This window comes from Ptychodera flava, chromosome 14 (assembly GCF_041260155.1).
Source record: "Ptychodera flava strain L36383 chromosome 14, AS_Pfla_20210202, whole genome shotgun sequence".
Lineage (NCBI taxonomy): Eukaryota > Metazoa > Hemichordata > Enteropneusta > Ptychoderidae > Ptychodera > Ptychodera flava.
Genome location: NC_091941.1, coordinates 34,462,647 through 34,490,427, shown reverse-complemented (window position 1 = coordinate 34,490,427; position 27,781 = coordinate 34,462,647). Strand labels below are relative to the sequence as shown.

At 36.7% G+C, this 27,781-nt stretch overlaps 2 protein-coding genes across 4 annotated transcripts in view; one reads left to right on the top strand and one right to left on the bottom strand.

Moving 5' to 3' along the window:
- Nucleotides 1-16,182, top strand: part of LOC139150266 (L-asparaginase-like) — a 38,162-nt gene extending 21,980 nt beyond the window's left edge. For 2 of the 3 annotated variants that reach the window (XM_070722523.1, XM_070722521.1), the window contains exons 6-14: nucleotides 104-216; nucleotides 2,465-2,545; nucleotides 5,822-6,007; nucleotides 6,385-6,621; nucleotides 8,544-8,639; nucleotides 9,333-9,496; nucleotides 10,603-10,689; nucleotides 11,081-11,180; nucleotides 13,541-16,182. In XM_070722523.1, the coding sequence (XP_070578624.1) occupies nucleotides 104-216; nucleotides 2,465-2,545; nucleotides 5,822-6,007; nucleotides 6,385-6,621; nucleotides 8,544-8,639; nucleotides 9,333-9,496; nucleotides 10,603-10,689; nucleotides 11,081-11,180; nucleotides 13,541-13,684 (1,208 nt within the window). In that variant the 3' untranslated portion in view covers nucleotides 13,685-16,182. The remainder of the gene's footprint in view (nucleotides 1-103; nucleotides 217-2,464; nucleotides 2,546-5,821; nucleotides 6,008-6,384; nucleotides 6,622-8,543; nucleotides 8,640-9,332; nucleotides 9,497-10,602; nucleotides 10,690-11,080; nucleotides 11,181-13,540) is intronic. The other variant, XM_070722522.1, reaches the window with a different exon arrangement.
- A 1,830-nt stretch (nucleotides 16,183-18,012) lies between these two features.
- On the bottom strand, nucleotides 18,013-26,826 carry LOC139150702 (L-asparaginase-like). Its single transcript, XM_070723121.1, has 6 exons — nucleotides 26,654-26,826; nucleotides 25,357-25,440; nucleotides 20,919-21,045; nucleotides 20,526-20,638; nucleotides 19,850-20,035; nucleotides 18,013-18,805 (listed from the first exon to the last, which is right to left on the bottom strand). The coding sequence occupies exons 1-6, from the start codon at nucleotides 26,726-26,728 to the stop codon at nucleotides 18,632-18,634; spliced, it is 759 nt and encodes a 252-aa protein (XP_070579222.1). The 5' UTR covers nucleotides 26,729-26,826; the 3' UTR covers nucleotides 18,013-18,631.
- Between the last annotated feature and the right edge of the window lie 955 nt (nucleotides 26,827-27,781).

Sequence of the window (27,781 nt, the reverse complement as noted above, 5' to 3'; positions counted from 1 at the left end):
AAGATACCTCGTTCAGTGTTTTAATTTATGGAAAGATGAAAAATACATGCCATTTTAATACTGATTTATCATGGATTTAAATATTTACCTTTGCATGACACAGTTGTGTGGGACAGTATTTTCAGAAGCAATACCATGGAGAAGTTCAGAGTTCACACCAACATGAACACCAATATTGGTCTGCTTAGACTTTTTCCGGGTATCACAACCAGTACGGTAAGCGCTTAAATGCTTTCCTTTTTCCCCCAAAAACTGTCTAAACTTTGTCTTGGAGCAGGATTGACAGCATGGCTATATGTAAAGCACAGCGCTCTAGTTCTATAAGCAACCAGTTGTATGAATATATTAACTTTTATTGTGCCAGCTGTTGGAAAAAAGGACTCAGAACTGATTAAATCATGGATGTTCAGTAATTTGTTAACCTGGATTTTTATAAAAATAAAATGTGACCAGATTAGTTTACTGTTATTCAAAAATAACGCCTCTGAAACTTCAGACAGAATTGCTATAGTTCATACAACTGGTGTGAGTAAACTTTCATGGCATTTATTCAGTGAATAGGACTCCACTGGAGGTTTTGTGTGTTAGCATACTGGTACATGAGGACATGACAGTATCAGGTTCCTCAGGGTGCATTAACCCTTTGAGTGCTGTAAATTTTCACGCCGAAATGTTTGTGCAAAATTTTACCAATTTTTTATGAAGTTTTGTAATTTTCTTGGCAATTTTGGACCAAATGGACATTACTTTTCAATGGCTACAGTTTTTGGAAAAAATTTTGGAAAAATATGAAAAAAATTATCAGGGTTACATTTTATAAAGGCAACAAAAATCGACTTTGTCGCTTAGAGGGCTAACAACACACATGTATGTGTCACAGAGAGCAGAAATCATATGTTTTATTATTCCAACACACTTGAAGTGTTTACAAGACTGTAGATTTAACAACGGAAAGATCAAGTGTTTGTCTGCACAAACAATAAAGGAGCATAATTTGATGCATAAACATATGACATTGTGTGAACAGAGTGTCCTTCTAAATTACTGACTTAAGTATACACAACACCATGCAAAAATTTCAGTATAGTATTTAACTTACCGATTCAACTCTTTACCATGATAAGGCTATGTACATGTACATGCACTTTATTATCAGGGCCAAGAATCAGAGAAAATTAATCTTTCATGACACAGTGAAATTGACCCATTCAAGGTGTAGGATTCAAGGTAACCTACCCAAACAGGTCAAGGACTTAAAGTTGAGACCACTTTAGTACCTGTTTTTCTTTACTGATTCAACTCTTCACCGGGCATGTTAAGGCCATATGTGCATTTTATTGTCAAAGCTAGATATTAGCTAAATGAAATTTAATCAACGATCACAAAGTGACATTGTAAACTTTCACAGGGCTGCAACTAACCTTTTCTGCTTATTAGCACTTTTTGACAATACATTATTCAGACCTTCAACAACTGAAAGTGAAAAGATCACGTCAATCAAAGTATGTTTGAATTGAAATTAACAAAAGCAGATTCACAGTGTGTGTAAGCAATGAATCATATGACTGGTGTCTCACTTTCATGTTCTGTGGTTGTACCATGCTAGTAATAATGACATGTATATTCCAGCTTCACAGAAACTTGATGACAAAACTTTAAAACCATGAACAATGTTTTCAAATGTTGTGCGCCACTTTTACTACATGGAAAACTATCACTGCTGTATGCTACATGTAATAGCTATCTGACCATGGTTTATTTGCATTGCAACATCACTGCTAGCATACTGCATATGCAAAATGACTAGAAAAGTAGCAGTACATCTGGTATGCGCAGTTTTCTCTTAATAATTTCTGCTACTCTGCTTCCACCAACATGCAGAAAAGACAGACTCTATGTTCAGTAGCTATTTTCTAATGATTTATTGGTCACAAGTTTTAAAGTTTTATGGCACAAATTCAATTTCTCTGCTTGACAGTTTATATTACCCTTTCACAGTGGATATTTGATATTACCTGTTGACATCAAGTGGCCCTGCGCACTTGAACTGACATTTACACTGAGAGTCTAATCATGTTCAAATGCCAAGGGTTAAAGTATCTTTGAACCAAGTACTAGCAGAAAATTTAAAATTTTCTGTTTTGAGTCTGGCAGCTCTGTAAACTCATTTTGTGAACTCACATCTATGTAACAAAATGCAAGTTTCTCGTTCATCAAGCACATCCACTCGTCTTCTCACAGCCAGCACCATTTATCATGTATCATTGAAAACATACATTCATAGATGGAATCTCTAGCTTGGCATTGAACTCAAAGATCATATAACATTCAAATAACTTGGAATGGTGGTTATGTCATGGGGCAACATTTATTGTATTTTCTCATTATTTATTGTATTCCTAATTTATTCACTGCCACAAATTGATGGAAAAATGTGGATTTCTCGTGTGATGTCACATTGTAGGTGAAAGAGTTCATCTGTCAGCGTCAACACCAAGGGTCTCATACACTAATGTTAAATGACAGTGAGAAAGCTGTGGCTCAGGTAGAAACAGTCATTTTTTTTCTGCCCAAGCAACTAACCCAGGCTAACACACCTAATGTTTCCCTTGTCTCCCTTGACGTGGTGATGGTAGATGTACTTGCTGGCTGTGGTGTGGGCTGCTCTCTCTCTCTTGCTGTTTATTAACGCTAGGTGTTAACATATATTTTCAATGCTTGTTCTGCACTCATTTCATTCTTAGACGCTGTTTCCTATTAGTGCAAGTTTGCTACCAGTTTGCTACTGGTAGAATGCACCATGGGGACAGATTTTTGCTCTCAAGTTTTTAAATACTTTTATGATGTATCACTTGAGTGCATTCATTTCTAATTCCATAGAATAAATAAAATTTTCACACTCTTATTTTTATGATTGTGAAAATTTATTTTTTTCTCCATAGAATTATATATTGGCTTCATATTTGCTTAGCAGTCAGAAAAAGAAAAACCTGCACAATTATCAGGCAATCTTTTGTTATTGACTTGAACTCTGACATCTCGTGGCATTGAATGCTTCAATCCTGAATAAATGTATTCAATTATGCAAAGTGCAATAATAAGCATTGTTTGAGTATGCAAATCAGATCATAATCATACATAATCAGTGGTTCTACTCTGGAATAAAAAGGTGGTGTGTTCTATAGACTCAATGAATATGCCTAAATATTAGATGATGACAGTACAAACAAACCCTCGTGTATAAACATATACAAATACACGCATTTCTGTGCGCATTTGCGTACATGTACTTGACTTTTGTTTGAACCATGTCGATTTGAATTCCAGGTTTAACCCATTTACCAATTACATTAATTAGCTTAATGGTAAAGGGATGTGCGGAGGGTTGGGACTTAGAAAGCTGCTGAACCAAACACTTGGTCAATCAGAGAACAACAACTGTTGCTTTGTGTTACCTTTTCCATAAAGAACCAGTCTATGTGTTTGCAATTGCCGTTAGGATTGCCATGCAGGGAAATTTGGAGACAGGAGTAATTGTAATGAATTTATCTGTCTATAAAGTAGCTCCTTGTAGTTTTGAAAGTACCGTTGGTGTGTGATGCGCCACAGGACTTAATGCAATTTTCCATAAAAGTGGCCGAAGAAGATAGGCAGACTATGCAATGTGGTATTTCATATTAAGAATGTGAAAGTAATACTTTTTCTTTGCATTTTATCATGTGAGATATCCTAGGCTTTACAATATGTGACGATTCATGATTCTTTTGTGTGGCCAATCACATAACCATTGCTTTTTTTGAAGTGAAATTTAAAATTAAAGACAAACACTACAGTGACTTTGATTTTAAATGGGTGCTGCATGGTTACAGTGTTTGTACAAAATTGTAGACATGGAAATAGATAATGTGAGGAAATGGTGTTTGTTATCTCTCCAGGGGGAAAATGAAATGGTGTTTGCTTTTTGTACGAGAGGATGTATTGCAAGTTTAGAACTAAGGAATGTTGCATTTGATGGCAATTTATATTTTATTAGAACAGGCATAAAGCATAAAAGTGCAAAGTCACTGGTTTAGTCAATCAGTGCCACTTATAGTTAGTTTGAACCAAAGCTTATTTTTGCTGTGATTGTGAAGCCATCTATACGGTATACTGAGTGGTTTCAATCATAAATGATGTCATTATTTCTCATGCATATGCAAATGGACACCTACAATTAATTCACTGTTCATAAACTGCACATACAGACGGGGTGACACTGCAGTAGTTCTTGATCTCTGTGCAATTACTACAGAATTCAGGCAATCATGGCTACATAGCACAATGAGCAATAGTGGACTGAGAAACAAATAAAATGTGTGAGTTTTTTGCTCAGCATGACAAACCATTACTGTAACTGTACTAGGTAGCAGAAAGCCTACTATATAATGCTTTTGTTTAATTTGGAACCACTGCACAGTACTAGAGATTACCCATAATTCCCCATGATTCGTACCCTTGGAGGCTGTCAGTCTAATCACTTTTTCTGTCCTATATAATATATAATCAAAACTGTGAAGCGTTCCAAAGTACGTTTAGATATTCATGTTCAAAATCACCTTCAAATAACCACAAAAGTCATGGTCTGCAATAACAGTCCATAACTTTGTCTACCCATGGGAGATAAGCCAGACTTCACTGAGGAATCTTCAATGGCGCAAATCATAATGAATCATGGGGTATCTCCAGTACTGCACACTCTATCCCTACCGTATAGCATATACTGCACAACACTAATATATGGGGAAAATTCAGTGTTGCTATATCAGTAACTTTTATACTTTCACCACCATGGTTTGGCCACAACCCATCCATGGTGAGATTGAACCTGTTTATAGGGATCCGGCATTAACAGCTCCATAGACAAACCTTAGAAATAAATATCACTTGGGAGAAAGAGGATTAAAGCTTTCTTCAACAACTTTCATATTAATGTTGTGCAAAACGGTGTTACAATTTGTCCCGACTTTATTCCAGATTGGCACATTTTTGAAAAGCATTCATGTAAACTGCATTTATGCATTTGTCTGCGCACATGATCATACCCTAAAGAAGTGAAATAATTGATGCTAATTGACATCAAAAGATGTATATTTTTAAATGATAAGTGTGCTGCTTCTGGTACTGGAAATACTCAGTTGGTGTGTGAACCAATTTGATATGCCTCTGCAGTGTGCCCTCTAACTAACAGGATTACAGAAAACTTTTGAGTCAATTTGAAAAATTGCTAATTTTTCTTGAGTCACCATGTATTATTTCCTATTCAACTCAAAATTTTCTTGCGTCACAGAGATTTTTTGCGTCATGGCGCGTCATATTGGCTTAGAGGGCACACTGTGCCTCTGACTCATCAGTTATCTGTTTGACTCTCTTAAAACACAAACATATTAACCCTTTAAGTGTCCAAATCAGTTTTGTCACCCATATGAAATATAACATTTTTATCAGATTTTCCAATTGTGATCAAAAGCTGTAGCTAGTTAAAAATTGATGTCCATCTAGTATTAAATTATCAAAATATTACAGAAAGTTCACATCATTAAAATTGGTAAAGATTTTGCACTAAAATTTTGATGAGGAAAATTACAGTAGTCAAAGAAATTGTCAATATAGTACAGTACGGTACCAAGGGTTGATTTACAGAAAGTTCAACATATTCCTAAATTGACTGAATGAGTTCAGAAATCAATCAAGTTACTAGGCACACCTGCTGGTACTCTAGATCTGCTTCAGAGTCAACACAAATAATGCCTTGACTCACTTCACATCTTCATACTGTCACCAGGTGAAGTCCTTCCTACAGCCACCGATGGGCGGAGTAGTTTTACAGACCTATGGAGCTGGCAACGCCCCTGACAACAGACAGGATTTGCTGGATGTCTTCAAAGAAGCATCAGATAGAGGGGTTCTGATTGTCAACTGTACACAGTGTACAAAAGGGACAGTTGTCTGTTCATATGCCACAGGAAAGGTATGGTAATAAATTTTTGGATATTTTTGGAAAAAAAATACTGATATGCGCTTTTCCGAAAAGCATTGTACATCCATTAATATTGGCCAAGGATGTTGTGGTGTGTGTCAGTTTCTGCATTCATGATGTAATTGTTAGTTTATGGTCATCTTTGAAGGTTTCATCAACCAATCCCATTTGATGTTAGAACTTGTGTAGTAAATATTTCCATTGCTATAACTTTAAATCTTGGTGTAAGTTAATTTTCTCCTCAAATCCAGTACATTCCTCTGTTGATAATGGAACTTCATGAGATCATAGAATATAAATTGACGTAATAACCTGAATTTTTTTCTTGGCTAAGAGTAATAATGAATATTTTGAACTGCAACTTCCAGGCACTGTTGGATTCCGGAATAATTCCAGGATCTGACATGACGACAGAGGCAGCTTTGACAAAACTGAATTATGTACTCAGTAAAGATGAACTGACCCTGCAAGAGAAACGGGATATGATGGCAACGAATCTCAGAGGAGAAATGAAAGTAGCACAGGGTGATCAGAGCAAACTGGCTCTGAGTGACAGTGAATTCATCAGGGCTGTGGCCAATACTCTAAGGATAGCATCCAGTGAGGTACGTAATCTACTGTGGCCGTGTTATTAGCGGAATCAACATACCTACACAAAGTGGCTGCTCAATTTTTTCCAGCAAGACACACAGAATCGACTTAATGAAAGGTTCATTATCATTACAACTATATGATCATTTCACCGAAACTTTTTATCAGACCATCAACAATTTGTCTGGCCCAACATCTATGTCCCCAAAAGAGATCCCTAGAATGGTATTTATAGTTTTCCACCCAAGAGTAGACAAATTTAGTGGCAGCTTCTGTCATTAATATCTTTTTATCCAAAAGATCATTGAGCAGCTAACGCAATTACATATTAACTCTACTATTTGAGTTGATCAGTGTTGACAACTTGATTTGATGCATGTTGGGATTAGCACAACGATTGTCCGGGACCGTGGCACAACATAGCTGCATCTCACATGAAAGCTGTAAACGTCTCATTGCCAAGCCTAATCCTTCCATTCAGTTTTCACCACATGCACTCTAGTCGACTGATTCTTTTCTTTTGGTTTTCCAAATGTGGAAAATGTTCCTCACACACTGAGCACACTCCTGAAACAACTGCCCAGTGCACAAAATTTATGCAAAACAAGTGATATGTGTACAGTTTAAACTTTATATGAACTTTTTGACAAAACAGAGCCCCAGTGATAGGTTACAGTAACCAAACTACCTAATATTAATGAAATTGTTGATCTGGTGCCAGTGAGTGCCAGCCACCCAAATCGGCTGACCTTTGTATACAAGCTCTTTAGTTTGAATTTTTCAAAGGTTGTAAGATTGTGTCGATATGTTAAGCACTTGTCATATGTTGAAAAATGTGTTGGATGAGTAAGCCAAGATTTTTTGCTTCGTAATGAGAAGCGTCAGTAAACCCTAAAAGCTAGTATGAACACATCACACACTTTACAGACGCACATACATACACACATACATACACACACATAAACAAACCGTTCTTTCTTGAGAGGCATGAGGTCAGCAGAATGATTTAAACAAATGGAGGATAGAGTAAGGGCCTTAGTAAAGACTGAACAAATCTATGTTGGAGATTTGGTCACAGCCTGTAGATAAAAATACTGATAAAGAAGCTTGTGGTTGACTCGGGTAGCACATGCTAGTGTTGCATAAAAGTAATTTTGAAAATATGTTATTGTTGTACACATAATGTACTTTTCCTACTGATACTCAAAAATTTTCCACACTGTCATATTGACAGAAAGATTTCAGTAATTGCATATCTGATCAAACAATATACAATGATTCAGGTTACTGATATACACATTGATCTACAGTGATTCAGTGAATGAGTACAAACTGAGATCATTTATCTACAATGATTTAGATAATGAATACACACATAGATCACTGATCTACAATGATTTAGATAATGAATACACACTGAGATCACTGATCTACAATGATTTAGATAATGAATACACACATAGATCACTGATCTACAATGATTTAGTTAACACACACAGATCACTGATCTACAATGATTCAGTTAACACTCACAGGTCACCGATCGACAATGATTCAGTTAACACTCACAGGTCACTGATCTACAATGATTCAGTTAACACTCACAGGTCACTGATCTACAATGATTCAGTTAACACTCACAGGTCACTGATCTACAATGATTCCGTTAATGAATACACACAGAGATCACTGATCTACAATGATTCAGGTCACTAATATGCATTGTGATCACTGATCATTAATGATTCACTCACTGGTGTGCATTCAGATCACTGATCTACATTGATTCAGGTTACTGTATGTTTATCGTTTACACAAAATGATTCATTCACCGATACACATTTGACCATTGATCTGCAATGATTCATATCACCCATATTATGTATGTAGACCTGCAAAAACTGATGATTTTCTTTATCTCTCTATCTATTTTCAGGAGGTCCAAGCTATAAGTAATTGTCTGTTTCCGTCTTTGCTGTGTGCAGCAGCCAAAGTTGGAGACATCAAGCTTATGAGTGAACTAAAGAAACAGGTCAGCAATATCTAGCTCTTTGATTTCCACCGTTACTATATATTATTGAATGATTGCTGTGTTTGTTGATGAAGAGGCATTTTAAATGAAGTGTTTTCTGTTTCCTTTTCACTAGACTTGAAGGAAATAAGTCCTCAAGTGTTTCTTGCCACATTTCTCAACATTTCCAGACTTAAAGAATACTTTTATACTTTCTGTTCAGTGTCTACTGTCTTGTACAAAATACTGGAGTGAAAAACATACAACATGATTGTTCACACTGTATGGTGCATGTCTTGATCAACAAAAAATCTTGCAAAACATTCTAAACTTTGAAAGGCAGGGAAAGGTTTCCCATCAGCAGTGTATGATGGGAAATCTATAGCACTGTTCATGGTGACAGGTATGTTACTTAATATGCATGGGCCACATTGGATGCTGCTGTCTGAAATTCATACAAAATTTGTCTGTGTTGAATGGATGGCTATTGTTGCAGCTTGAAGTCTGAGCTGTAAGTTCATCTTTTAGTATATATTGTAAAACTAGAAGTCACCAACTAAATAGTATTTTAGTCCTTCCTGCATGCATACATGTAGTTTCCAAAACCGTAATCTGCAAAGAAGGACAAACATTTACTTTTGCATATTAATGAAAGATGATGTCAATGATGTCATTTGTGAACAGCCCTATATTGATGGTTGATATTCTTTTCAGGGTGGGGAACTTAGCATGTCAGATTTTGATGGAAGGACACCGCTTCACATCGCAGCTTGTGAAGGGCATTATGAAGCAGTACAGTACCTCCTTGAGAATGGTGCTTCCATTTATGCCAGAGATAGGTTTGGTCACTCCCCTCTGATGGATGCCATCAGATTCAAGTAAGTCCATACAGTGACATTTCCATGGAATCAGTAGTCTTTCCATACAGTGACATTTCCATGGAATCAGTAGTCTTTCCATACAGTGACATTTCCATGGAATCTGTAGTCTTTCCATACAGTGACATTCCATGGAATCAGTAATCTTTCCATACAGTGACATTTCCATGGAATCAGTAGTCTTTCCATACAGTGACATTTCCATGGAATCAGTAGTCTTTCCATACAGTGACATTTCCATGGAATCAGTAGTCTTTCCATATAGTGACATTCCATGGAATCAGTAGTCTTTAGTATTCCATCTTCAATGTCATGCTTGCAGGTTAAATTTCAAAGCTTTATTCAATTTTCTCACGACAGTTTACAGACCCTAACATTGTCAGTACCTGCACAATCTGTACATTGCAGTTTCCTATTTCATTGTCATATGTACATGTACATGTACAGTCATCAGGTTGTTACATATCATGTCTTGATTTCTACAGTTTTTGACTTCAAAGGCACCCAGCAAGGTTGTCTTAGTGCTTGCAAAATATTAAATATAATGTAGATTTTAATGAATGAAGATTAATGTATGGGGCGTCCAGCATCCAATGAAAAATCAAGTGGTCAAAGCAATTTGTAATGTGACCCCTTAATTTTTGGCAAAGTGACAAGTAGTAGAGCAAATCATTTACTGTACTTGTAAAAAATTACAGCTGGTTTGTCAGTTTGTTATGCAGCTTTTTGAAACACGCTGAATCACTGAATAACTTAGATCTCTGCACTGATTACCATAAAAACTAGATTACCATTAATATTTGACCACCCAGTGTTCTATGACTGCCACCTTATGCCAACTGTGTGTTTTAGTCTTATGGAATACCAGACATTTTATGCGGCTGGGATAATTTCAAACCTTCAAATTAAATATTGCGTTGCTCATATATACCACATATGCAGACAGTGAGCCACTTGACTCAGAAACGCAAGAGCTGCCATGGATTATTATAAGCTGATTGAAGAGCACCCTGACAGTCATTTCAGGATAAATATATGAAATATGAAATTTCACAAAAATGAGCATCTCTAATCTTATAGTCATCTCTCATTGTCATGTATTTCAGGAATTTTGATATTATAAGGTTACTGCGAAAGACAGGTGCCCACATTGAACACATGACCCAACATCAAGTTGGTATGCGTCTTTGCGAGTAAGTCAAAATTTTTTTTATTTGCATTCATGGTTGTTTCTAGTGGTGAAGCAGTACCTCAACTTCACAAGAGCAACCAAACCATTAAAAATATTCTATACAGAACTAATATTGAATTGAATTTAACCCTACCCTTTATGGATAGTACCGTACATATCCTATGGTGACCTGAAGTGTTATATCCAAATCATACAGCACTTCTCCAGTAAATGCCCTTTTGTCATACTCATTTAATTACATTATACCTGATATTTTTTCTTCTGACTTGCATTTCCATCACGTATACCTGATTTACTCAGTTGATATATTATGTTACCTTTAAGATATGGCTGCACATTGCGTAGAAGTCAAGCTCAGAAGAAAACCCTTTTCATTTTGTTCTAATTTACAGTGCTGCATCACTTGATGATGTCGACGCTTTGAAAGCCTGGCACATGGCTGGTGCAGATGTCAACTGTCCAGATTACAATGAGAGAACAGCGCTTCATCTTGTAAGTCAAACCATGCTTTCATGCACACTACATGTACTGTTACTAGGGTGTTGTTTTCCTGAGGTTTGGTAACACTGTTTCATACTTTGGTGCATTGATCGAGGAAAAATGGTCGTATTCCTTGTGTCACTTACTATGATGACTGTATTGTTATATGTAGATGGGAAAATGGTTCCTCCAATGGGAAACCATGGTATACCAATTTTATGTTTACTCTTAAATTATTAAAAGCCATGCATTCACAGTATGTGCACACAGTTTTTACAAGACAACTTTAGAATCTAATGATGATTATGAAAAAGTGTCCAATCCAGTGTGCGAAATTAACGTTGGTCCGACAGTCCGAGACCGACAGATTTCTCGTCGGGCCGAAAGTTTTTAACAAAATGTTGGTCCTTATGACCGACTGAAATTTGGAATAAATAATGAAAATTTCTCCGTCAAGACCTGTAACAGATGCAGATGATGACTGACTCTGAATCATGTGATTCAGACTTGAATGTCATGCACAATGTTTTCCACCGTGGGAGTGTGGGCAACAGGGGATTGATCACACTTCGTGTCCTGGTAGTGGAGAATTCAATCTCTATGGTACGCCAGACCGGGGGCGGGGGGAGTTGACAATGTCGCGACATTGTAATTTTTGTCTCGCGACTTTTTACATTTACGAAGAGTCTAATCCCTCATAGCACAGTGCAGCTGATTACATTCAGATCAGTGTCAATTACGTCCATGCATGCAGATTCTAGCAATGGAATGAATTGATTTTGGTGCAACAATGCGATACAATATTATAATAATACTTGTCCAATGAGTGTAACCCTGGTAATGTTAGCATTAACTGATCATGGTTTTCAGCAGAATCGAGTGTCTGTCAAACTTTTCAGAGTCATTTTAATAACTTTACGCTTTCAAAAGGCGATGAGACCCAACAATCGCTCAGGCAAAACTTTTCGATCAGAAAATATGCATTCATTTCCGCGAGTGGCGACGTGTGCCATTCATGTTGTCTGCAATTTCTATAATAGAGAAAAAGTTACGATACTTGTCCTTTTAATTAAAAGTATAACTTCATCTGTTTCTTCATGAATGCAACAGAGGCCATATTTAAGCATATTTATTTTTTGAAAAATTTTGAAAGTAATCCATACGTCATATCAAAATACATACCAGGTACTTTCTCCCTTATGTTTTACATAATAATAAAAAGAACAATGTTTGCATAAAAAATTATTCATACACTCCCCTTACTCATGACTGTTTTCAGGGTACTAAGCTATTTACTCACTCCTCTACCACTCGCGTTGGCTAATTTCAGAAGTGATTTTCAGCTCTCCAACCATTTTCAAATCAAAATATCACATGCCCAGGTGTAGTGTACAATTATACACAGCAATTTAGAGAACACCATCCCAATAGAAAGTCATGAGAGACAAACTTTCTCGCTTTCATCAGCCACATGTATGCACAGTGCATGAGCCTGTATTCGCCGGCCTCTGGGTGTTTGACATCATTTTATGGTCCGAGATTGGGGGATTTGACATGGCTAGAAAAAAATTTCAAATTCTCCTAGGCCTGTTAGTCCATAGTTCCCCCCCCCCCCCCCCCCTCCGTGGTGGAAAACATTGAAAATGACAGTGAGGGAGATGAGGGCTGTGATCTTTTCAGATTCCTGATCATGTAGCTGAATGATTCATTCACTTACACTATTCTGCAATCTATGTGAACAATAGTCCTTTTCAGAGAATACTTACTGACATTGGTGGAGAAGTTGACTTTAATTGTCTTTAACAACTTCATGTATTGAGGACCTGCAGTTTTCTGTAAGGACCTGAAGCTTGGGCTTGGTGCAGGCCCTTATGACCTGAAGCTATTTGCTCTTAATTTTGCACACTGTCCCAATCCTTTCTAGAGCTGATGATATTATGAGTTTTTATGCGCCATGATCAGTTTGTATTCTGTTTGATACCAGGATCACAAACTTTGTGGAGGGACTGTGTTGATACTAATTGCTGCCGACTAATATAAAGGCGCATTAAATATTGTCCCAGTCTGAAACTTGTAACAGTACATGCCATATCATGTTCATAAAATGGAACGTATTGCCAAGGGCATACTGTTGCCCTCACTCATATATTTGAATAGACAGTATGAAGTCAAAGGTTTAGGCTGACCTCTAATAAAGCCATTCTGCCAGAGTTCTGTATACGCCAACTTACTTCAATCAATTAACACACAAGAATCTGTAGAGTTTTCTATTGACTGGATTCATAAAAAAATAAACACCAGACTGTTCGGGACATTTGGTAGTGTTTTACATTTTCTAATCATCCCTGTGAAATTTCATTTAACCATTACAGGCAGTACTGTGTGAGAGCATTGAAGCCATCAAATTCCTGCGAGAGAATGGTGCAAAGACGGACATAGCAGATTCCCTTGGCTTCACGGCGCAGTCGCTGGCGCGTCAGTGCAAGAACCAAGAGATAAAATCATTGATTCTGTAAGGAGAAGGATCACAGCCAGCAAATGTTTTATCAAGTATAATCCATGCGTAAAGTGCTGACAGTATCAACTGTGTGATCACAGAATTGTAAACTTTTATCTGCAGCTGTCCAATGAAACGATTTGAGCTCCTAAAATGCAAATACCAGGATCATTTCAAGTCTTCAGAAATACTTTTGACTGTACAGGGTAAAAAGCCACTACAATGCAGCAGATCATTCAAGAGATTGAAATGTATCATGATTGAATGTTTTGTGTTTTACTGCACAGTTGTTTAAAATTATTTGATCAAAAGTCTTTGCTGTAACATAAGCTGGGCAAAGTTGGTCAAGTCAGTAGTTACATACTTTACTTCGGGGAGATCTTTCACAATAAATACATGTATGTAGAAATGTACCCCTTTAGGATACATTGACTCCGTAGTGCAAGCTAGTGTGAGCCCAGTGTTCTGCAGTCTTGCTGATTTCATTTTGTTTTGTGGAATTCTGAGTGAATTAGGGTGAGTGCTTCAGGGAAGGCTTACCAAGGCTGATTTTGACATCCTTGTGATTTTGTAGTCAAAGTCATTCTCACCAATCATAAGTTTGCTGAGTCTCTGGACCAGAGGATCATGACCATGTGTTTTCAAAGGTTTCATAGGCGTATTGTAATTAGAATCACAGGGTAAAATGTGATTGGTGCTGCCACCATATTATGGAGCACAAACTAATTCAGAATAAATATAGTGCTACAATGGGGTGTTCAGTGTAAACAGCTAGTATGGAAATATGGATAATTATTAATCATTGTCAACAATTTCTGCACCTGTTCTAAATTGAGTCCCTAAAATGCCACTCCATCATGTTTCACCTGCTCCAGGAACTACAGTGACTTTACATTATGAGATTTACTTAGTTTTACAGGGTAAACCAAGAAGACACTCTTCCTGAGAAAAATCTTCGTGTTCAAAATTTTAATATACCAATAGAAAGTTTAAAAAATCATGCATGGTGAAATGTTGATGATGAATGAACACTCACAATGATTGCTAATCATAGCAATACGTATAATTAGGGTCAGGAAACCAAATGGGTACAATTTTAGTGTTCACATGTACATCTTGATTCTTTGGATGCTCATAGAACAGATAATAGACATTGAAAACTGGGATAATTAAGTTAATCAAAGGTGTATAACGATAGCTATCAATCATTTCATGTTTTTCAAGCAGAAAAGTTAAATCACAGGAAAACACATTTACATCAGTTGATTGCAGAGAAATGAAGTGGTGTTCATTCATGTAGAGCGTACTGTTCACATATGCAAATCTAATGATAATTTATGACAGATGTCAATAATGCATACATATTCACATATTTTGTTTCGTTGGGTCTATAGAAAATATTTTTGAAAGCCTTACCGCAGACCCAATTGACTTGTCCCTTCATAATGTAGCTCCTTTGGTATGTCATTAAACTACATTGTATTAACAGTTTCACTGACAAATTGAACCTAAAGCTGCAAGACTTTCTACTGCGTTCCAATCAACACTATATAAGCAACTTGCTTGCTTATGAGCAATCAAACTGAACCGTACCTGTTGACTTTACAGCTGGATATTGATGATATTTGAAACTGTCACTTTCTGTATGCAAAAAGTGTTGGAGTGTCAATGCTTTACCAAAGCACCCAATGGTGTGAGTGCTACATTTATAATGGCAGGTTCTATGTTTATGGTATGTGTGTGTTAATATGAATGCATGTGCATAGCACTCTGGTACAGGAAATTTGTGTTGAGTTTTAATTTAAAAATGTGAAAAAGTGCATGAGTAAAATTTAATACAAAGATTGGTGTTGGTCTGACAGATTCTGAGTTTTTGGGATGATATTTTATAATATTTTGTAAATGATGACATATTTATTACTATCATATACTCTGCATGGTCTGTTGCTTTACTCTTTGTTTTTACTTATTGAGTAGGAACTAGGAACATGCTGTCAGCACGCAGAGCAGAATGCCAACATGGCTGCTAATGAAGTACAGTACCCATGTTTTATTTTTTATGTACATAAAGTTGTGTGTCCAAAGTAGTCCCAAGAGGGCAGTTTCAAACTTAGCTTTTATTTTAACTTACACTTCAAGGTTGTGTTTCTACTGTATGTATTCATTCTGCAACCAGAGAATGTAGATGCTAAAGTGTTTGCTAGCACAGATAGTTTAGGAAGCTTTGAATGGCTTCTGTTGAATCCCTCTTAGAGGTTTGAATTTTTTTATGTCGGTGCTCCACTTAGTGGTCTGATATTTTGATAATGCCAGTATTATGAGAAATGCTGTGTGTGTGTGTGTGTGTGATGGGAGTTAACTTCTGTGTGTTGGGTTAATATATGTAGCCAAGCTATGTAATATTTTTTTATGGTTTTTCCCAAAATGTTTCCAGCATTGTCCATGTCTGTGTAAATAACATTTGAGGAAAGGTTTGAAAATACATGTATAAAGCATTAAAGTTATGTTGCTTAAAAATATCTGTGTATTGGAATTCAATTTGTAGTTTTGTGTCAATTTAATAACACTTTACAGGGACAGTCAACTTTTGGTGATATTTTCACTATTTTTGTTCTGTATATCTATTGCATGTTTTTGTCCTACTTCCCAAATAATACTGAAACTTGGAAACTATTTAACTTTTCGGTACAAAGTCCATATCTGTTAAATGGGTTGTTGTTTACAATTGATTTCTAATCCAGACCAGATTTCACTTGTCAACAATAACAAAGCAGTTTACACATGTACAGGCTGAGTTGACGAGCTGAACACTGTGTATCTCAACATGCTTTGGGGAGTGGAACAAGAAACTGTGGTTGACATTGAAACAAATATAGTGAACAAATCAAAAGTTACTTTAATAGTGGGCCATTGAAAAATTTCAGGATTGTAGGTCATTAATCTTCTGGGTATCATGACAATCAATTTAATCAATTTTGGTGATTTACATAAATTTTGACAGTGTAGAGAATTCCAGGGGAGGGGCAGCTTCCCTCCCCATCAGGCTACAGCCCTGGAGAATATAGTGTAGGAGTGATTTTCACAAATACCAGCCTCCTTAATGCACTGACTGCCACCTTCCTGCTTTCTCTTTGCAGTATCAATGTAAACTCTTGCAGCGAAAGTTTTATATGCCTTCACTGTCACAGCCCATTGCTGAGTATTTAGACATTGATCACCAAGATGGCACCGGCAATTAAAGTTAGCATGCACCATGCGACCACAGCAGAGTTGTACATGCTGCCCGACCATGGGCTTGCCCACCCGTCAATTCTAAAGTAAGGAGCTCTGCTTGCTCCTCTCTCTCTCTTGGTGAGCCCCTCCTCTCCCTTTATTTGATCATTAATACCGTGTCTAAGTGACCCTAAAACAGAAGTGGACAGTTGAACATATCACTATCATGTAGTCATTTGGTGAGATTTAATCCCAAGTCCTGGATTATGATATTCTCTGTTGACTCAGTGATGAGTGTGGGTATATCATCAACGTGATCAAGCGAAAGTACTCCTTCCTTGGGCATGTATAGTCAGGTATGAAAGTGACAGATATCAACTGAGAGAAGACGTTCGGGAACCAAGTATTCATTGTGAAGCAGGTTGAATCTCACTATGCTGCAAGTTTCATAGGTTATCGATGGGTATAATGCTATCAATAGTACGTGCAGATGTACACACATTCTCAGGATGAACTCACAGTAATCAGGATATGTTTCCTGATGCAATGGTGGCAGATTTTATACATTAACCTAAGCACACAACCTCGATAACCCAATTCATAGATTAGTTTATAAGTATTCCATAAAACTCTCATGTATACTATAGCGGGAGAAATATGCGTTTCAAGTGGTTGAAAGAGACAACATTTTCCTGAAAGGTTATTGGTGTAACGTGTGTACTCATTTATTCAATGTTATAGTTACAGCCGTATAAATCGAGTTGAAAAGAATTTGGAACCCTCAAAATTGAATATTGCTTACCATCGTAAATAATTACGATTGTACATTGCCCATATAAAGGATTTCTACCAAACAAATTACAACTCTGTTCATCTCAGCTTTTTTATTGAATGTAACTACACGCTTCCATGTGAAAGGTAGATCACAGTAGTATAGTAGTAGTAGTTTATTTATTGCTGTGATTTGCAGCTCTCTTATTTTCAGATGCCCGGCCCAACGGACCTACAAGTCACTATTACCTCAAACATGTACAGATACAGAAAGAGTTAGGGACAATTAATTACACAATTAAAGCAATTAAGTTCAAATTAAGATTGTCTCTTCTTTTTGCTTATAAAACGCATTTTCAACGAATCTTGTAAGTTGTGCGACAGGTCAAGCAAAAAAAATCATAGATTAGTTGGTTTGTCAAGTAATTTAGGTTAGTTAAACTAAGAGGTGAAGCGCTATGTCAGCAGTCCTACGTTTATGAGAATTATTTGATGGGCCTAATGGTAATTTATAAGTGTTTGAATACCTTAGAAAGACTATCATACATGAAGGAACTTCACAGTTTCAAATTGTTGATTAGAGAAATGTGACAAAGTTTCAACACTAGGTCTATCGATAGGACACAAAAAAGTGGCCCACACTGTAAAAATAAGCAACAACTGTTATACAAATGTTCGCTACTAAAATCAAAATTGCACATTTAGCATCCATATATATGTAAATGAATGGCACAAAAATTGTGTGTGTTTTCGATATCCGTTCAATGAACATACTCCGTTTTAAAATGATGTTAAGACACTAAAATTGTACAGACTTGGTTTTCCTGAGTTTATCACTATTTATAATGATTGCCATTATATTTCTGCGTCCTCTTATATTACACTTAATGTTTTGCCAATTGTTCGTCTCCTTTGACGGGAAAACATAATTCAAGTTTCTTTCTCCAAAGAACTTCTGCTGCCTTTTATTGTTTTCATTCTTTCAATTCACGCCGTCGTCATCCGGTGTTTCTGTGATTTCTCCTCTAAGATTTCTTGCCATCAGTTGACGTTTTTCTTCCATGGTACGATTTAAACCGATCACGTGATTAAGTTTTGTCAGAGCTGCTTCCGTTGTCATGTCACAACCTGATATTACTCCGGCATCGAGCATTGCCTGCAAATTAGTAAAATAAAACTTTCAATTTAAAACTTTAAAGTCGAGTTGTTGAGTGAAATATCAAATCATACATCACAGTAAATTGTTTTGTAAATTATAAACTATTTGGTAAATTGTTATCTATTCATATTTGATGACAATAATGGATCAAACACTGCATTTAGTATTTCAGTTATATGGCAGATTAGTTAAGCCAACTACTCAAAGGTGTTAGTCATTTACTTGAAATAGGAAAAGTCCGACATGTATAACTGTCAGGGTAATATTCACAAAAATGTAATTTGAAATAGATATCGTTTCGAGATTGGACGTGTGATTACAACTAGGGTTATGATGGTACCGTGTCAAGACTATCGACAATCGACGAGTAAGTGGTCGAACTACGGACATTCGCCAGTTAAACATGCATATGAGTTCATGGGCTAACATTCAAACTATGTTGCTCAAGATATGACGGGCTCATTGTTGCACTAGCATCTGGGACGAATAGGATGAAGTCTTTTTAGCCAAAGATAATGGTGAACTATGAGCGAAGAAACTCGAAACTCAATCAAATCAACAACGTCAAGAAGGGACGAATTCACGCCTGCTACTTCGTTTCGTAAAAGTTGGAAGCACTGAGCTTGGAAGGTTGTTGTATCTGTTCAGCGAATATCTTCATTTTAGCCAGTTTGGTCAGAATATTTTTTATTGTTTTTACCACGTCCGATTTTACCCGCTACCGATCACCCCTGAATTGATGGATGCTATTGGATAGCGGTAATGTGAATCAATAATCACACCCTGATATACTCAAAATTGACAATATGAAAGTTTCTATTCGCCTGTAAAGCACAAAGAACATTGAAGGAATTGAATAAGGCAAACGAAGAAAAAACTACAGGAAAATTTATGAAAATACAACGTCACTCAGTTGTGCCAATGAAGTGCAGACCGTTTGTATGTAACATCATATACGATAACGGTGTCAATGATTGACATTTTTTATGTGAATTCACCATCGTTTTCTGTAAAGCATTATCGAATGAATTCCTACAGTACCTTTCCTGTATTATATTTTCTATCGACCTTCCCCTTTATACACTGTGTACAACTGACAATAAGAACTCCTCTGTCAGATGCTTCTTTGAAGACATCCAGCAAATCTTGTCTGTTGTCAGGGCCGTTGCCAGCACCATAGGTCTGTAACACCACTCCGTCCACTGGAGGCTGAAGGAATGACTTTACCTGCCGACAACAATGAAATAAAAGTAACACTTAGTGTCGTCCTTTTGATTTACATGTCTGGATAAATATTAAGAACTATGAGCCATTTCGCAGAATTTATAGCAAATTTCTGGCTCAGGAATATCTGAGAGTAAACTCTTTAAATTTATCGCTGAAACTTTCCATAGTGCTGCGTGTTCCGATAGTTGACATGATGTCGTCCGTAGGAACACATGGCGCTGAATACCATCCGTCTGCATGATATACAGAATGTGCACCGGTAGTGTGTAGATAAAGTATTTTCTGTTCGTTTTTAAATTTTATAAAATCAGATTTTGGACGTTACACAGAATGACTTCACGTGAATTCACGTCAATGGTCATTGAACGTTGTTCAGTATACTTTTTCTTTTACCACTCCGCAGTTTTTGTTTTGTTTTGTTTTTTGTCTTTGTTTTTGTCGTTGTCTTTTGTGTGTTTTTTACAAGAGTGAATGAAATCGAGATACTTACCGTACTGGTATTGATACCAGGGAAAAGTCGAAGTAAAGCAATGTTGTTATCCATATTATTGTGAACTTTGAACTTCTCTGTTGTATTACATCTGAAAATGCTGTCCCGTGCAACTGTCATGGAAAATACAAAAATTCAATTAATTAGTGTGTGTGTGTGTGTGAGAGAGAGAGAGAGAGAGAGAGAGAGAGAGAGAGAGAGAGAGAGAGAGAGAGAGGTTATAAACACATTCTTGAACTTTAACTACTGGCAAAAAAGGGATTATATACCAAATCTAAGAAAACTACCATGGTCAGCACAGTTGTTGTATGAGACCGAATGAACCTTTAATAATCCGTGCTGTTATGTTGTACGAATACAGTTACATGTAACAGCGCAAACAGCAGAACTCACCTTCAACATCGACATTCATAGTAACCAGGGGAGGAAAATTTGGCGAATCGAAGGCATCAAACCCATGTGACGCTACTTTAGTGACTCGATTGCCACGAAATAATTTGTTGTTGAAATACAGTGTTACCTAAAGAGGAATACGACAACAATGACATATCAGTGAGTAATTTTAACTTCGTGGTGCACATGTCGCGAGGACCCTGTTTTATCCTCTTGATGTTTTAACTTTCATATTTATGTATATATCTGTTAGTCTGGCAATTTTAAAATGAACACAGTCAAGGATGTAGGGAGAGTTCTTCTCCTACCTCAAAGCACATATCATTGACTTTTGCAGTGGCAAGATATCGCAAACCCCAAACCCTATGTAAGTTGGTCACTTAACAACCATAACTTTAATGATAGGATCTCAGACAACTTAGAGTTAGTTTCTAGACATACAGTGTCCCAAAAAGAAAGAAAATCACAACCATGCCTGGTTCTGGTAAAAAGTTTAATCCAATTGTCAATGAATATCTACATTCCAGTGAACAATCAGTGCATAAGGCAGAATACGAAAGTGTCCATTGCTAATGAATCCTACAATTTGTAGGAGACAGTTACTATCTTCCAGCATTTAACACTTTGTATGTAGCCTATACATTTCAAACAAATCAGAGACTAGCTGCTGCACAGTAGCTCGAGGTTTAGCCTGGGTGTTTTGGTCGGACGGCAAATTGCCGTCCAACCCAAACACCCAGGCAAAACCTCGAGCTACTCATACTGCAGCTAATCAGAGACGTGCATATCACACAGTCAGGGTTTCTTCACTTTCAGAGATGACCAACAATGAAATACGTTTCTCCTCTTTACAAAATAATATGTAAAGAAGGTAACAAAGTGAAGTAATTCATATTTCCTGGCTTAATATCACATGCGACAAGGGAATAGTATTCAAAACAATTAGATTTGTTCAGCTGTTGAATCATCTCGTTAAAGTTTGGAATTACTGGGTATGTTGGTGCCTTTTAATTCGACTTTAATTTATTCGCGTAAATTGTAAATGATACAGATCTTTAATCCAGACACTACTGAACACACAAACAAATTCTAATATGCGCCTCGAAACAAAAACTCTTCAGAAGACTGTAAACCATTCTTTTTCAAAACCAAGAATACAAATAAAGGGTCATCTCGTAAAGTTTGATATTGGCGAAACAAATCACCTAAAATTTACCGATACTTCAAATAGTCATTAAAATGGTATTCCCTGTTTTAATAACTCGTTAATAACTCTGTTGGGACAATAAAATTTTCGATTTCACAAAAAAAGGTGGCAGTGAAAACTTCAATCATTCAACAGGCTTTAAACCACAGAAGTAGCACACCGAGAAAGAATTGTCCACTTCGAAAAGGTGCATTCTGCCTTTACCACAGATATCAATTGCCGTGTAACAAAAACAAGGTCATAGGTCATGCACCTTGTCGACCTGAGATCGACTGCAATCTGTATCCTTATCAAAACATGCAACCAATACCGGCGATAAAACTTGTAAATCAAGGACCCACAGTGTTCAGTGCTCATACTCTACATTACACGGTTTTCATTTTATAAAACGCTGACGTTGCGAGATTGAATTAGAACAGTCACATCACCTGATTTACAATGCTTGTAATGCTTCCACATGTGTACACTGTTTTATCTGTAAGCGATAATCATGTGTCCTAAATCTAAGTGTTAACGATGTATTAATTATCAAATAATGTCAGAGTACTGTGTGCCAGATTTGCAATATTGAGTTTTAGTACAAGTATTTGATAAAGTTTAGGTGTGTACCACATACTTTGACATCACCCTATCAGTACCTTGTTACAGATTACACAATCCATTTCTAGCTAGGGGTATTATATCGACTTTTTGATACACTTTACTCTGTACACAACGCATTTAAAGCCAAGCTCCAAAATCCCTGTGTTATTATCAATATAGATCCCCGAGAATCCATGCATTATGTGATACTTGATTATACTTTATATGTTTTGCAGCATTTTTGTATTCGTCTGTAAAACATGTTTTTCTGATTCTGCTCTCAAAAGCATTTCGAAATACTAGTATCTGGTACTGATACCGATACTTTACAGATATGATGTGACTGATATCATATTATTTAATACCTGTTAAGTATATACCTTTATATCAATCTGTGTCACCTGAACTGCGTACGCCTACAGGGCACTCGGCCGAACTACAGACTGCGAATGATATTACATTAATTTGTTTGAAATGACAGCAATACGAATACAGTTATTTTCTTTATATCTCTACTTACTTACTCACTTACTTACTTACTTACTCACTTACTTACTTACATATCTTCTTACGTACTTACTTTCTTACTTGTTTGCTTGTGTGCTTGCTTGCTTACTTACTTACTTACTTACTTACTACTTATTCACACTCTTACTTACTTACTTGTTTACGAACTTACGAAGAAAGTATTTTTCGATAACTCATTCGGAAATGGACTAAGTCACATTCTTGTTTTTACATTTTGCCGTGAAAAATAATGACAAAATGATATTCAGGACTGTTGCAGGGAAAATATTTGATGAAACATTCAAACATAACTTGAAATTTTCACAGCTTGTTTGAATCGAAAATTCATGGTTGATTTTATCCAGCAGAAAAATATATCTGATTTTCAGTCAACTTTGAAGACATATTCTGAAAGTCTTTGCACAATAGCGTGGCAAGTAAAAAACAACATTATAGTGTTCATTTAGAATTTATGGACTAGTCAGTTTAATCGGCCTTGGGGTGAATTATTTTTTTGCCGACATCAGAAGGTGGCTGATCCCCCTATTCCAACTTTCGAAAACAGAGTGACCCCTCTGTGCGACAAACAAAAGATGGAATACGAATTCAATAATTCAGTATATACACACACACACACACACACACACACACACCACACACACAACCACACACACACACACACATGTATATATATATATATATATATATATATATATAATATTTTGGGGCATATTTTAAACATTCAGTAATTCTATGTTTTAAAGAGATTGATATCTTGCAGCAGTGTAAAATAGGAACTTAAAATGTCAATTCTAAAGTTTGAATGCAGTATTTTGAATGAGCTGTGAATGTATTGCATACTTTCGATGCATAACCAGATGTCCAAAACTGTTGTAAAAAATGAACTTGTCATGCTTTTCATATGAACTGCAGATTTCACAATGATTAGTACACTTTGCAAAACAGATTTCAATTTACAGATCTCAAGATATTTCTGACATGTACCTCTGATATATTAAAGAACCGCGCCCGAAGGGCGCGCCGAAAAATATTAAACATCCAGATATCTCGAATATATATGTCTGATATATGAAAGTCATGCGGCAGAAGGGCATGCTGGAAAATATGTCTGATATTTTAAAGTAATGCGCCCAAAGGGCGCGCCGAAAAATTGTGTCATACATAACATATCTCTGATATATTTTTGGCTGGCACAGTGCATTTTAGGCAAGCATGAGCCCATGCCGAAATGCAAAAACACGCTGAACCTCTATTGGGCATTTCAAAAACAGAGTGACCCCCCCCCCCCCTGTCACCAAAGTCAAAAACAGGGTGACCCCCTCCCCCATGAATCCACGCCCCCCCCCCAGTCCCTTACTAGACCGCCCTGTGCCCGGCCGTATTGGATCGAATAGCAAAATAAATTGAGTGCATATTATGTACTCATTTGAGAACGTCATTCATTTGCTAAGTTTATGAAACCCGTCCTGATATATTTGATAAAGTACTCTATACATGGACATTTTCATTGTAAAATGGTGACCAAGGTGGATTTCGAATGAATACCGCAGTATTGGCATATTTTCTTACATTCGCACAAAGGCCTGACGATCTGCTGTCGACGAGCACTTGCCCGAAATAGCACAACGTCCTTTGTATGCCAAATTTGAACACAGAGAGTTCAGGCATGTCCCAGGAATGACTGCAACAAAATGGCCGCCCAAAGGCACGATGGGCTGTATAAGTAAGTTTAGACAGATCTACTTGCACTAAAATACCCCGATTGCTTTGTCTTCTCGCCAAATCTTGGTGCGACTCAGGAAGCACACACTCACGCAATAAATACCAGTTCAAAATCCCGCCAAAATTACGCCCGCAGCGACAAAGTTGTTTTTGAGAGTTATTATTAAACATATCAATTTACACATCCTCATCACATACATTGTCCTCTGCGGTTAGAAATTCAGAGGGCACAATCCTTAAAATGATATAAGAGTTCAGTTATTTAGAAAATAACATTTCACTTATCTTCAAAAATCTCTTTGGCTGGAACTGTGATCATGGAATATCATACGTATTAGGGAAATCGCTGGTTCATCATCTAGAAATGACTCACGAGAAATTGGGACAAAGAGACCTTACCTCTGGAATGTCAAAATGTCCGGCCAGGTAGATGGCACCACGTAAGTTATCATAACCGTCAGTGCGAAGTTCAAACAGGGGTACCTGAAGTATTTAGGGAAATGTTATATCAATCGGGGAACGATGTATCAATGTTGAAGCTGACGGAATGGATGGAGTAAAAATCCCAGGAATTCTGTCATTAACAATTGTATATGAGTTGTGTTTGTGAGTACAGTTTTCAACGAGTCACAATAACGTGATGGCTGCTATGGTAGCCATGTTATTTACGATACTTAGAAGTCCCTCATAAATGCTTCATTGCAGGTATTGATAAGGATGGACGGACTTGAAAAGATTCCCTATAAAGACACAAAACGCGATGAACTTTATACAACCATCAAAACTGGTGCAAATAAACAGTCACAGAGAGTAAAGCATGTCACAAAAGAAGTTTTTGTTTAATGAAAGATATGAGAACATTCCTATGATTTTTCAAAACTCAGGCTATTAAAACATTACATACACGAATTGTTTATTCAACTCGACCATAGTACAGCTCTAAGCCACAAGGTTTCACAACGTTGACCTACATATCCTCCAGGCATTCTTCGGGTAAAGTAGGTTGACCATAGTGAACCTATGCCCGCATGCCCTGATTTCCTTAACCTATATACGTAGCCTACACCATAGACCCTCGAGTTGTCGAGGGTCTATGCCTATACATATAATACATGGCCTGTCTAATGATCATACAAAATTACATTTTATTGCAAATGTTACTAATATATAGCATTTGTGAATTTGTTTGAAAACGTAGCTCTTACCCTCTGAATTGAAGTAATCTGAAATTCACTGTTTCTGCTCAATACCATATTTTGACTGTTCATTAGAGGGTTAAAATTATGAAAATCAGCAAGCATTCTTAAACCCGATCCAATAAAATATAAAATGTAAGGCCTTTATTTTATCGTGTTATTTTATTTCATACTCCGTACGTGTCTCCAGCTCATCTGTTAATTATGGAAGTTTCTCACTATCACTTTAGCCGATATAAACAGCATCGTGAAAATAAAATGGCAAGCGGAGACCATGTTAGTACAGGAAAATTGGACTTGTTTGCCCTGTGTTGGCCAGATTCAAGTATTGATAGTGTCATCAGGTTTGGCATATTGATAAGTAGCATACTTGGCGAAAGTGCTTTGGGGATTTTCACAGGAAAATATCGCTTGCATGTAGGGTTTAACAATGACGATCAAAGAATCATTAGTCTCCGTTCCTCTTTTTCAAGAAGTACAGCCGATAACCATATACAGACCTGAGAGCCAGTCAGAATAACTGGCTTGCCAAGATTTTCCAGCATGAAAGATAAGGCTGATGCAGTGTATGCCATGGTGTCGGTACCATGGAGTACCACAAAACCATCAAATGATTCGTAATTATTCTGGATATCTTCAGCAATCTTGATCCAATCTATTGGACTTACATTGCTAGAATCTATCGGCTTTACATATTCCTCGATAAAGTAAATAATCCGACGACTCTGGAATGATAGTCTGTTAAACGAAGAATTACTCATGTCAGACAGCTTTAATTCGTTTGACTGACGAAATACTGCATAATGTTGAGAATGGTTATTTGAACAGTGTACTTTTGCTGGATCTTTCAAGGGCGTTTGACTTCATTGATCATGACATTTTATTATCAGTATATGGATTATCAGATGGTGTAATGAACTGGTTTAGATCTTATCTGTCAAATCGTTATCAAATTGTCGAATATATGGGTAGTTTATCAAACAAACGTCAAGTAACTGCAGGAGTCCCACAAGGTTCTATTTCGGGACCTTTATTATTTATGCTTTTTATTAATGATCTTTCGTTATCTGTTGACTTCTCTTCCTTGCATATGTACGCTGATGATCAAACACTACTTACAAGGGATATTCGTCCCAAATGCAACCGAAAAAAATATTGATAAAGTTTTCATTCTTCAGAAACGAGCATTACGTATACTTTTTGAACTCCCCTTTGACTTTCCATCACCATCTCAAATTGATGATGGCGAATCGTATGCGTATAAAACATAAGTAAAACAAAGTCTCTTTTTAATTACAACCCCTTACAGGTTGAATCTTATAAATGGGACTGATAACCAGTTGTCGTTATATATTTCTGACATTTTGATTCCCCAAGTTCAATCTGGGAAAATTTTAGGTGTGACACTAGATGAAACTTTGTCATGGGATGTTCACATCGATACTTTGTGTAAGAAATTAAGTATGCGTATAGGTCTATTACGTAGATTACGATCATATATTCCCTATGAGTATCGTATGCTGCTATATTTTGGATTGTTCCAGAGCGCTCATGACTATTGCTGTATTGTTTGGGGTAATGCAACCGAAAAAAAATATTGATAAAGTTTTCATTCTTCAGAAACGAGC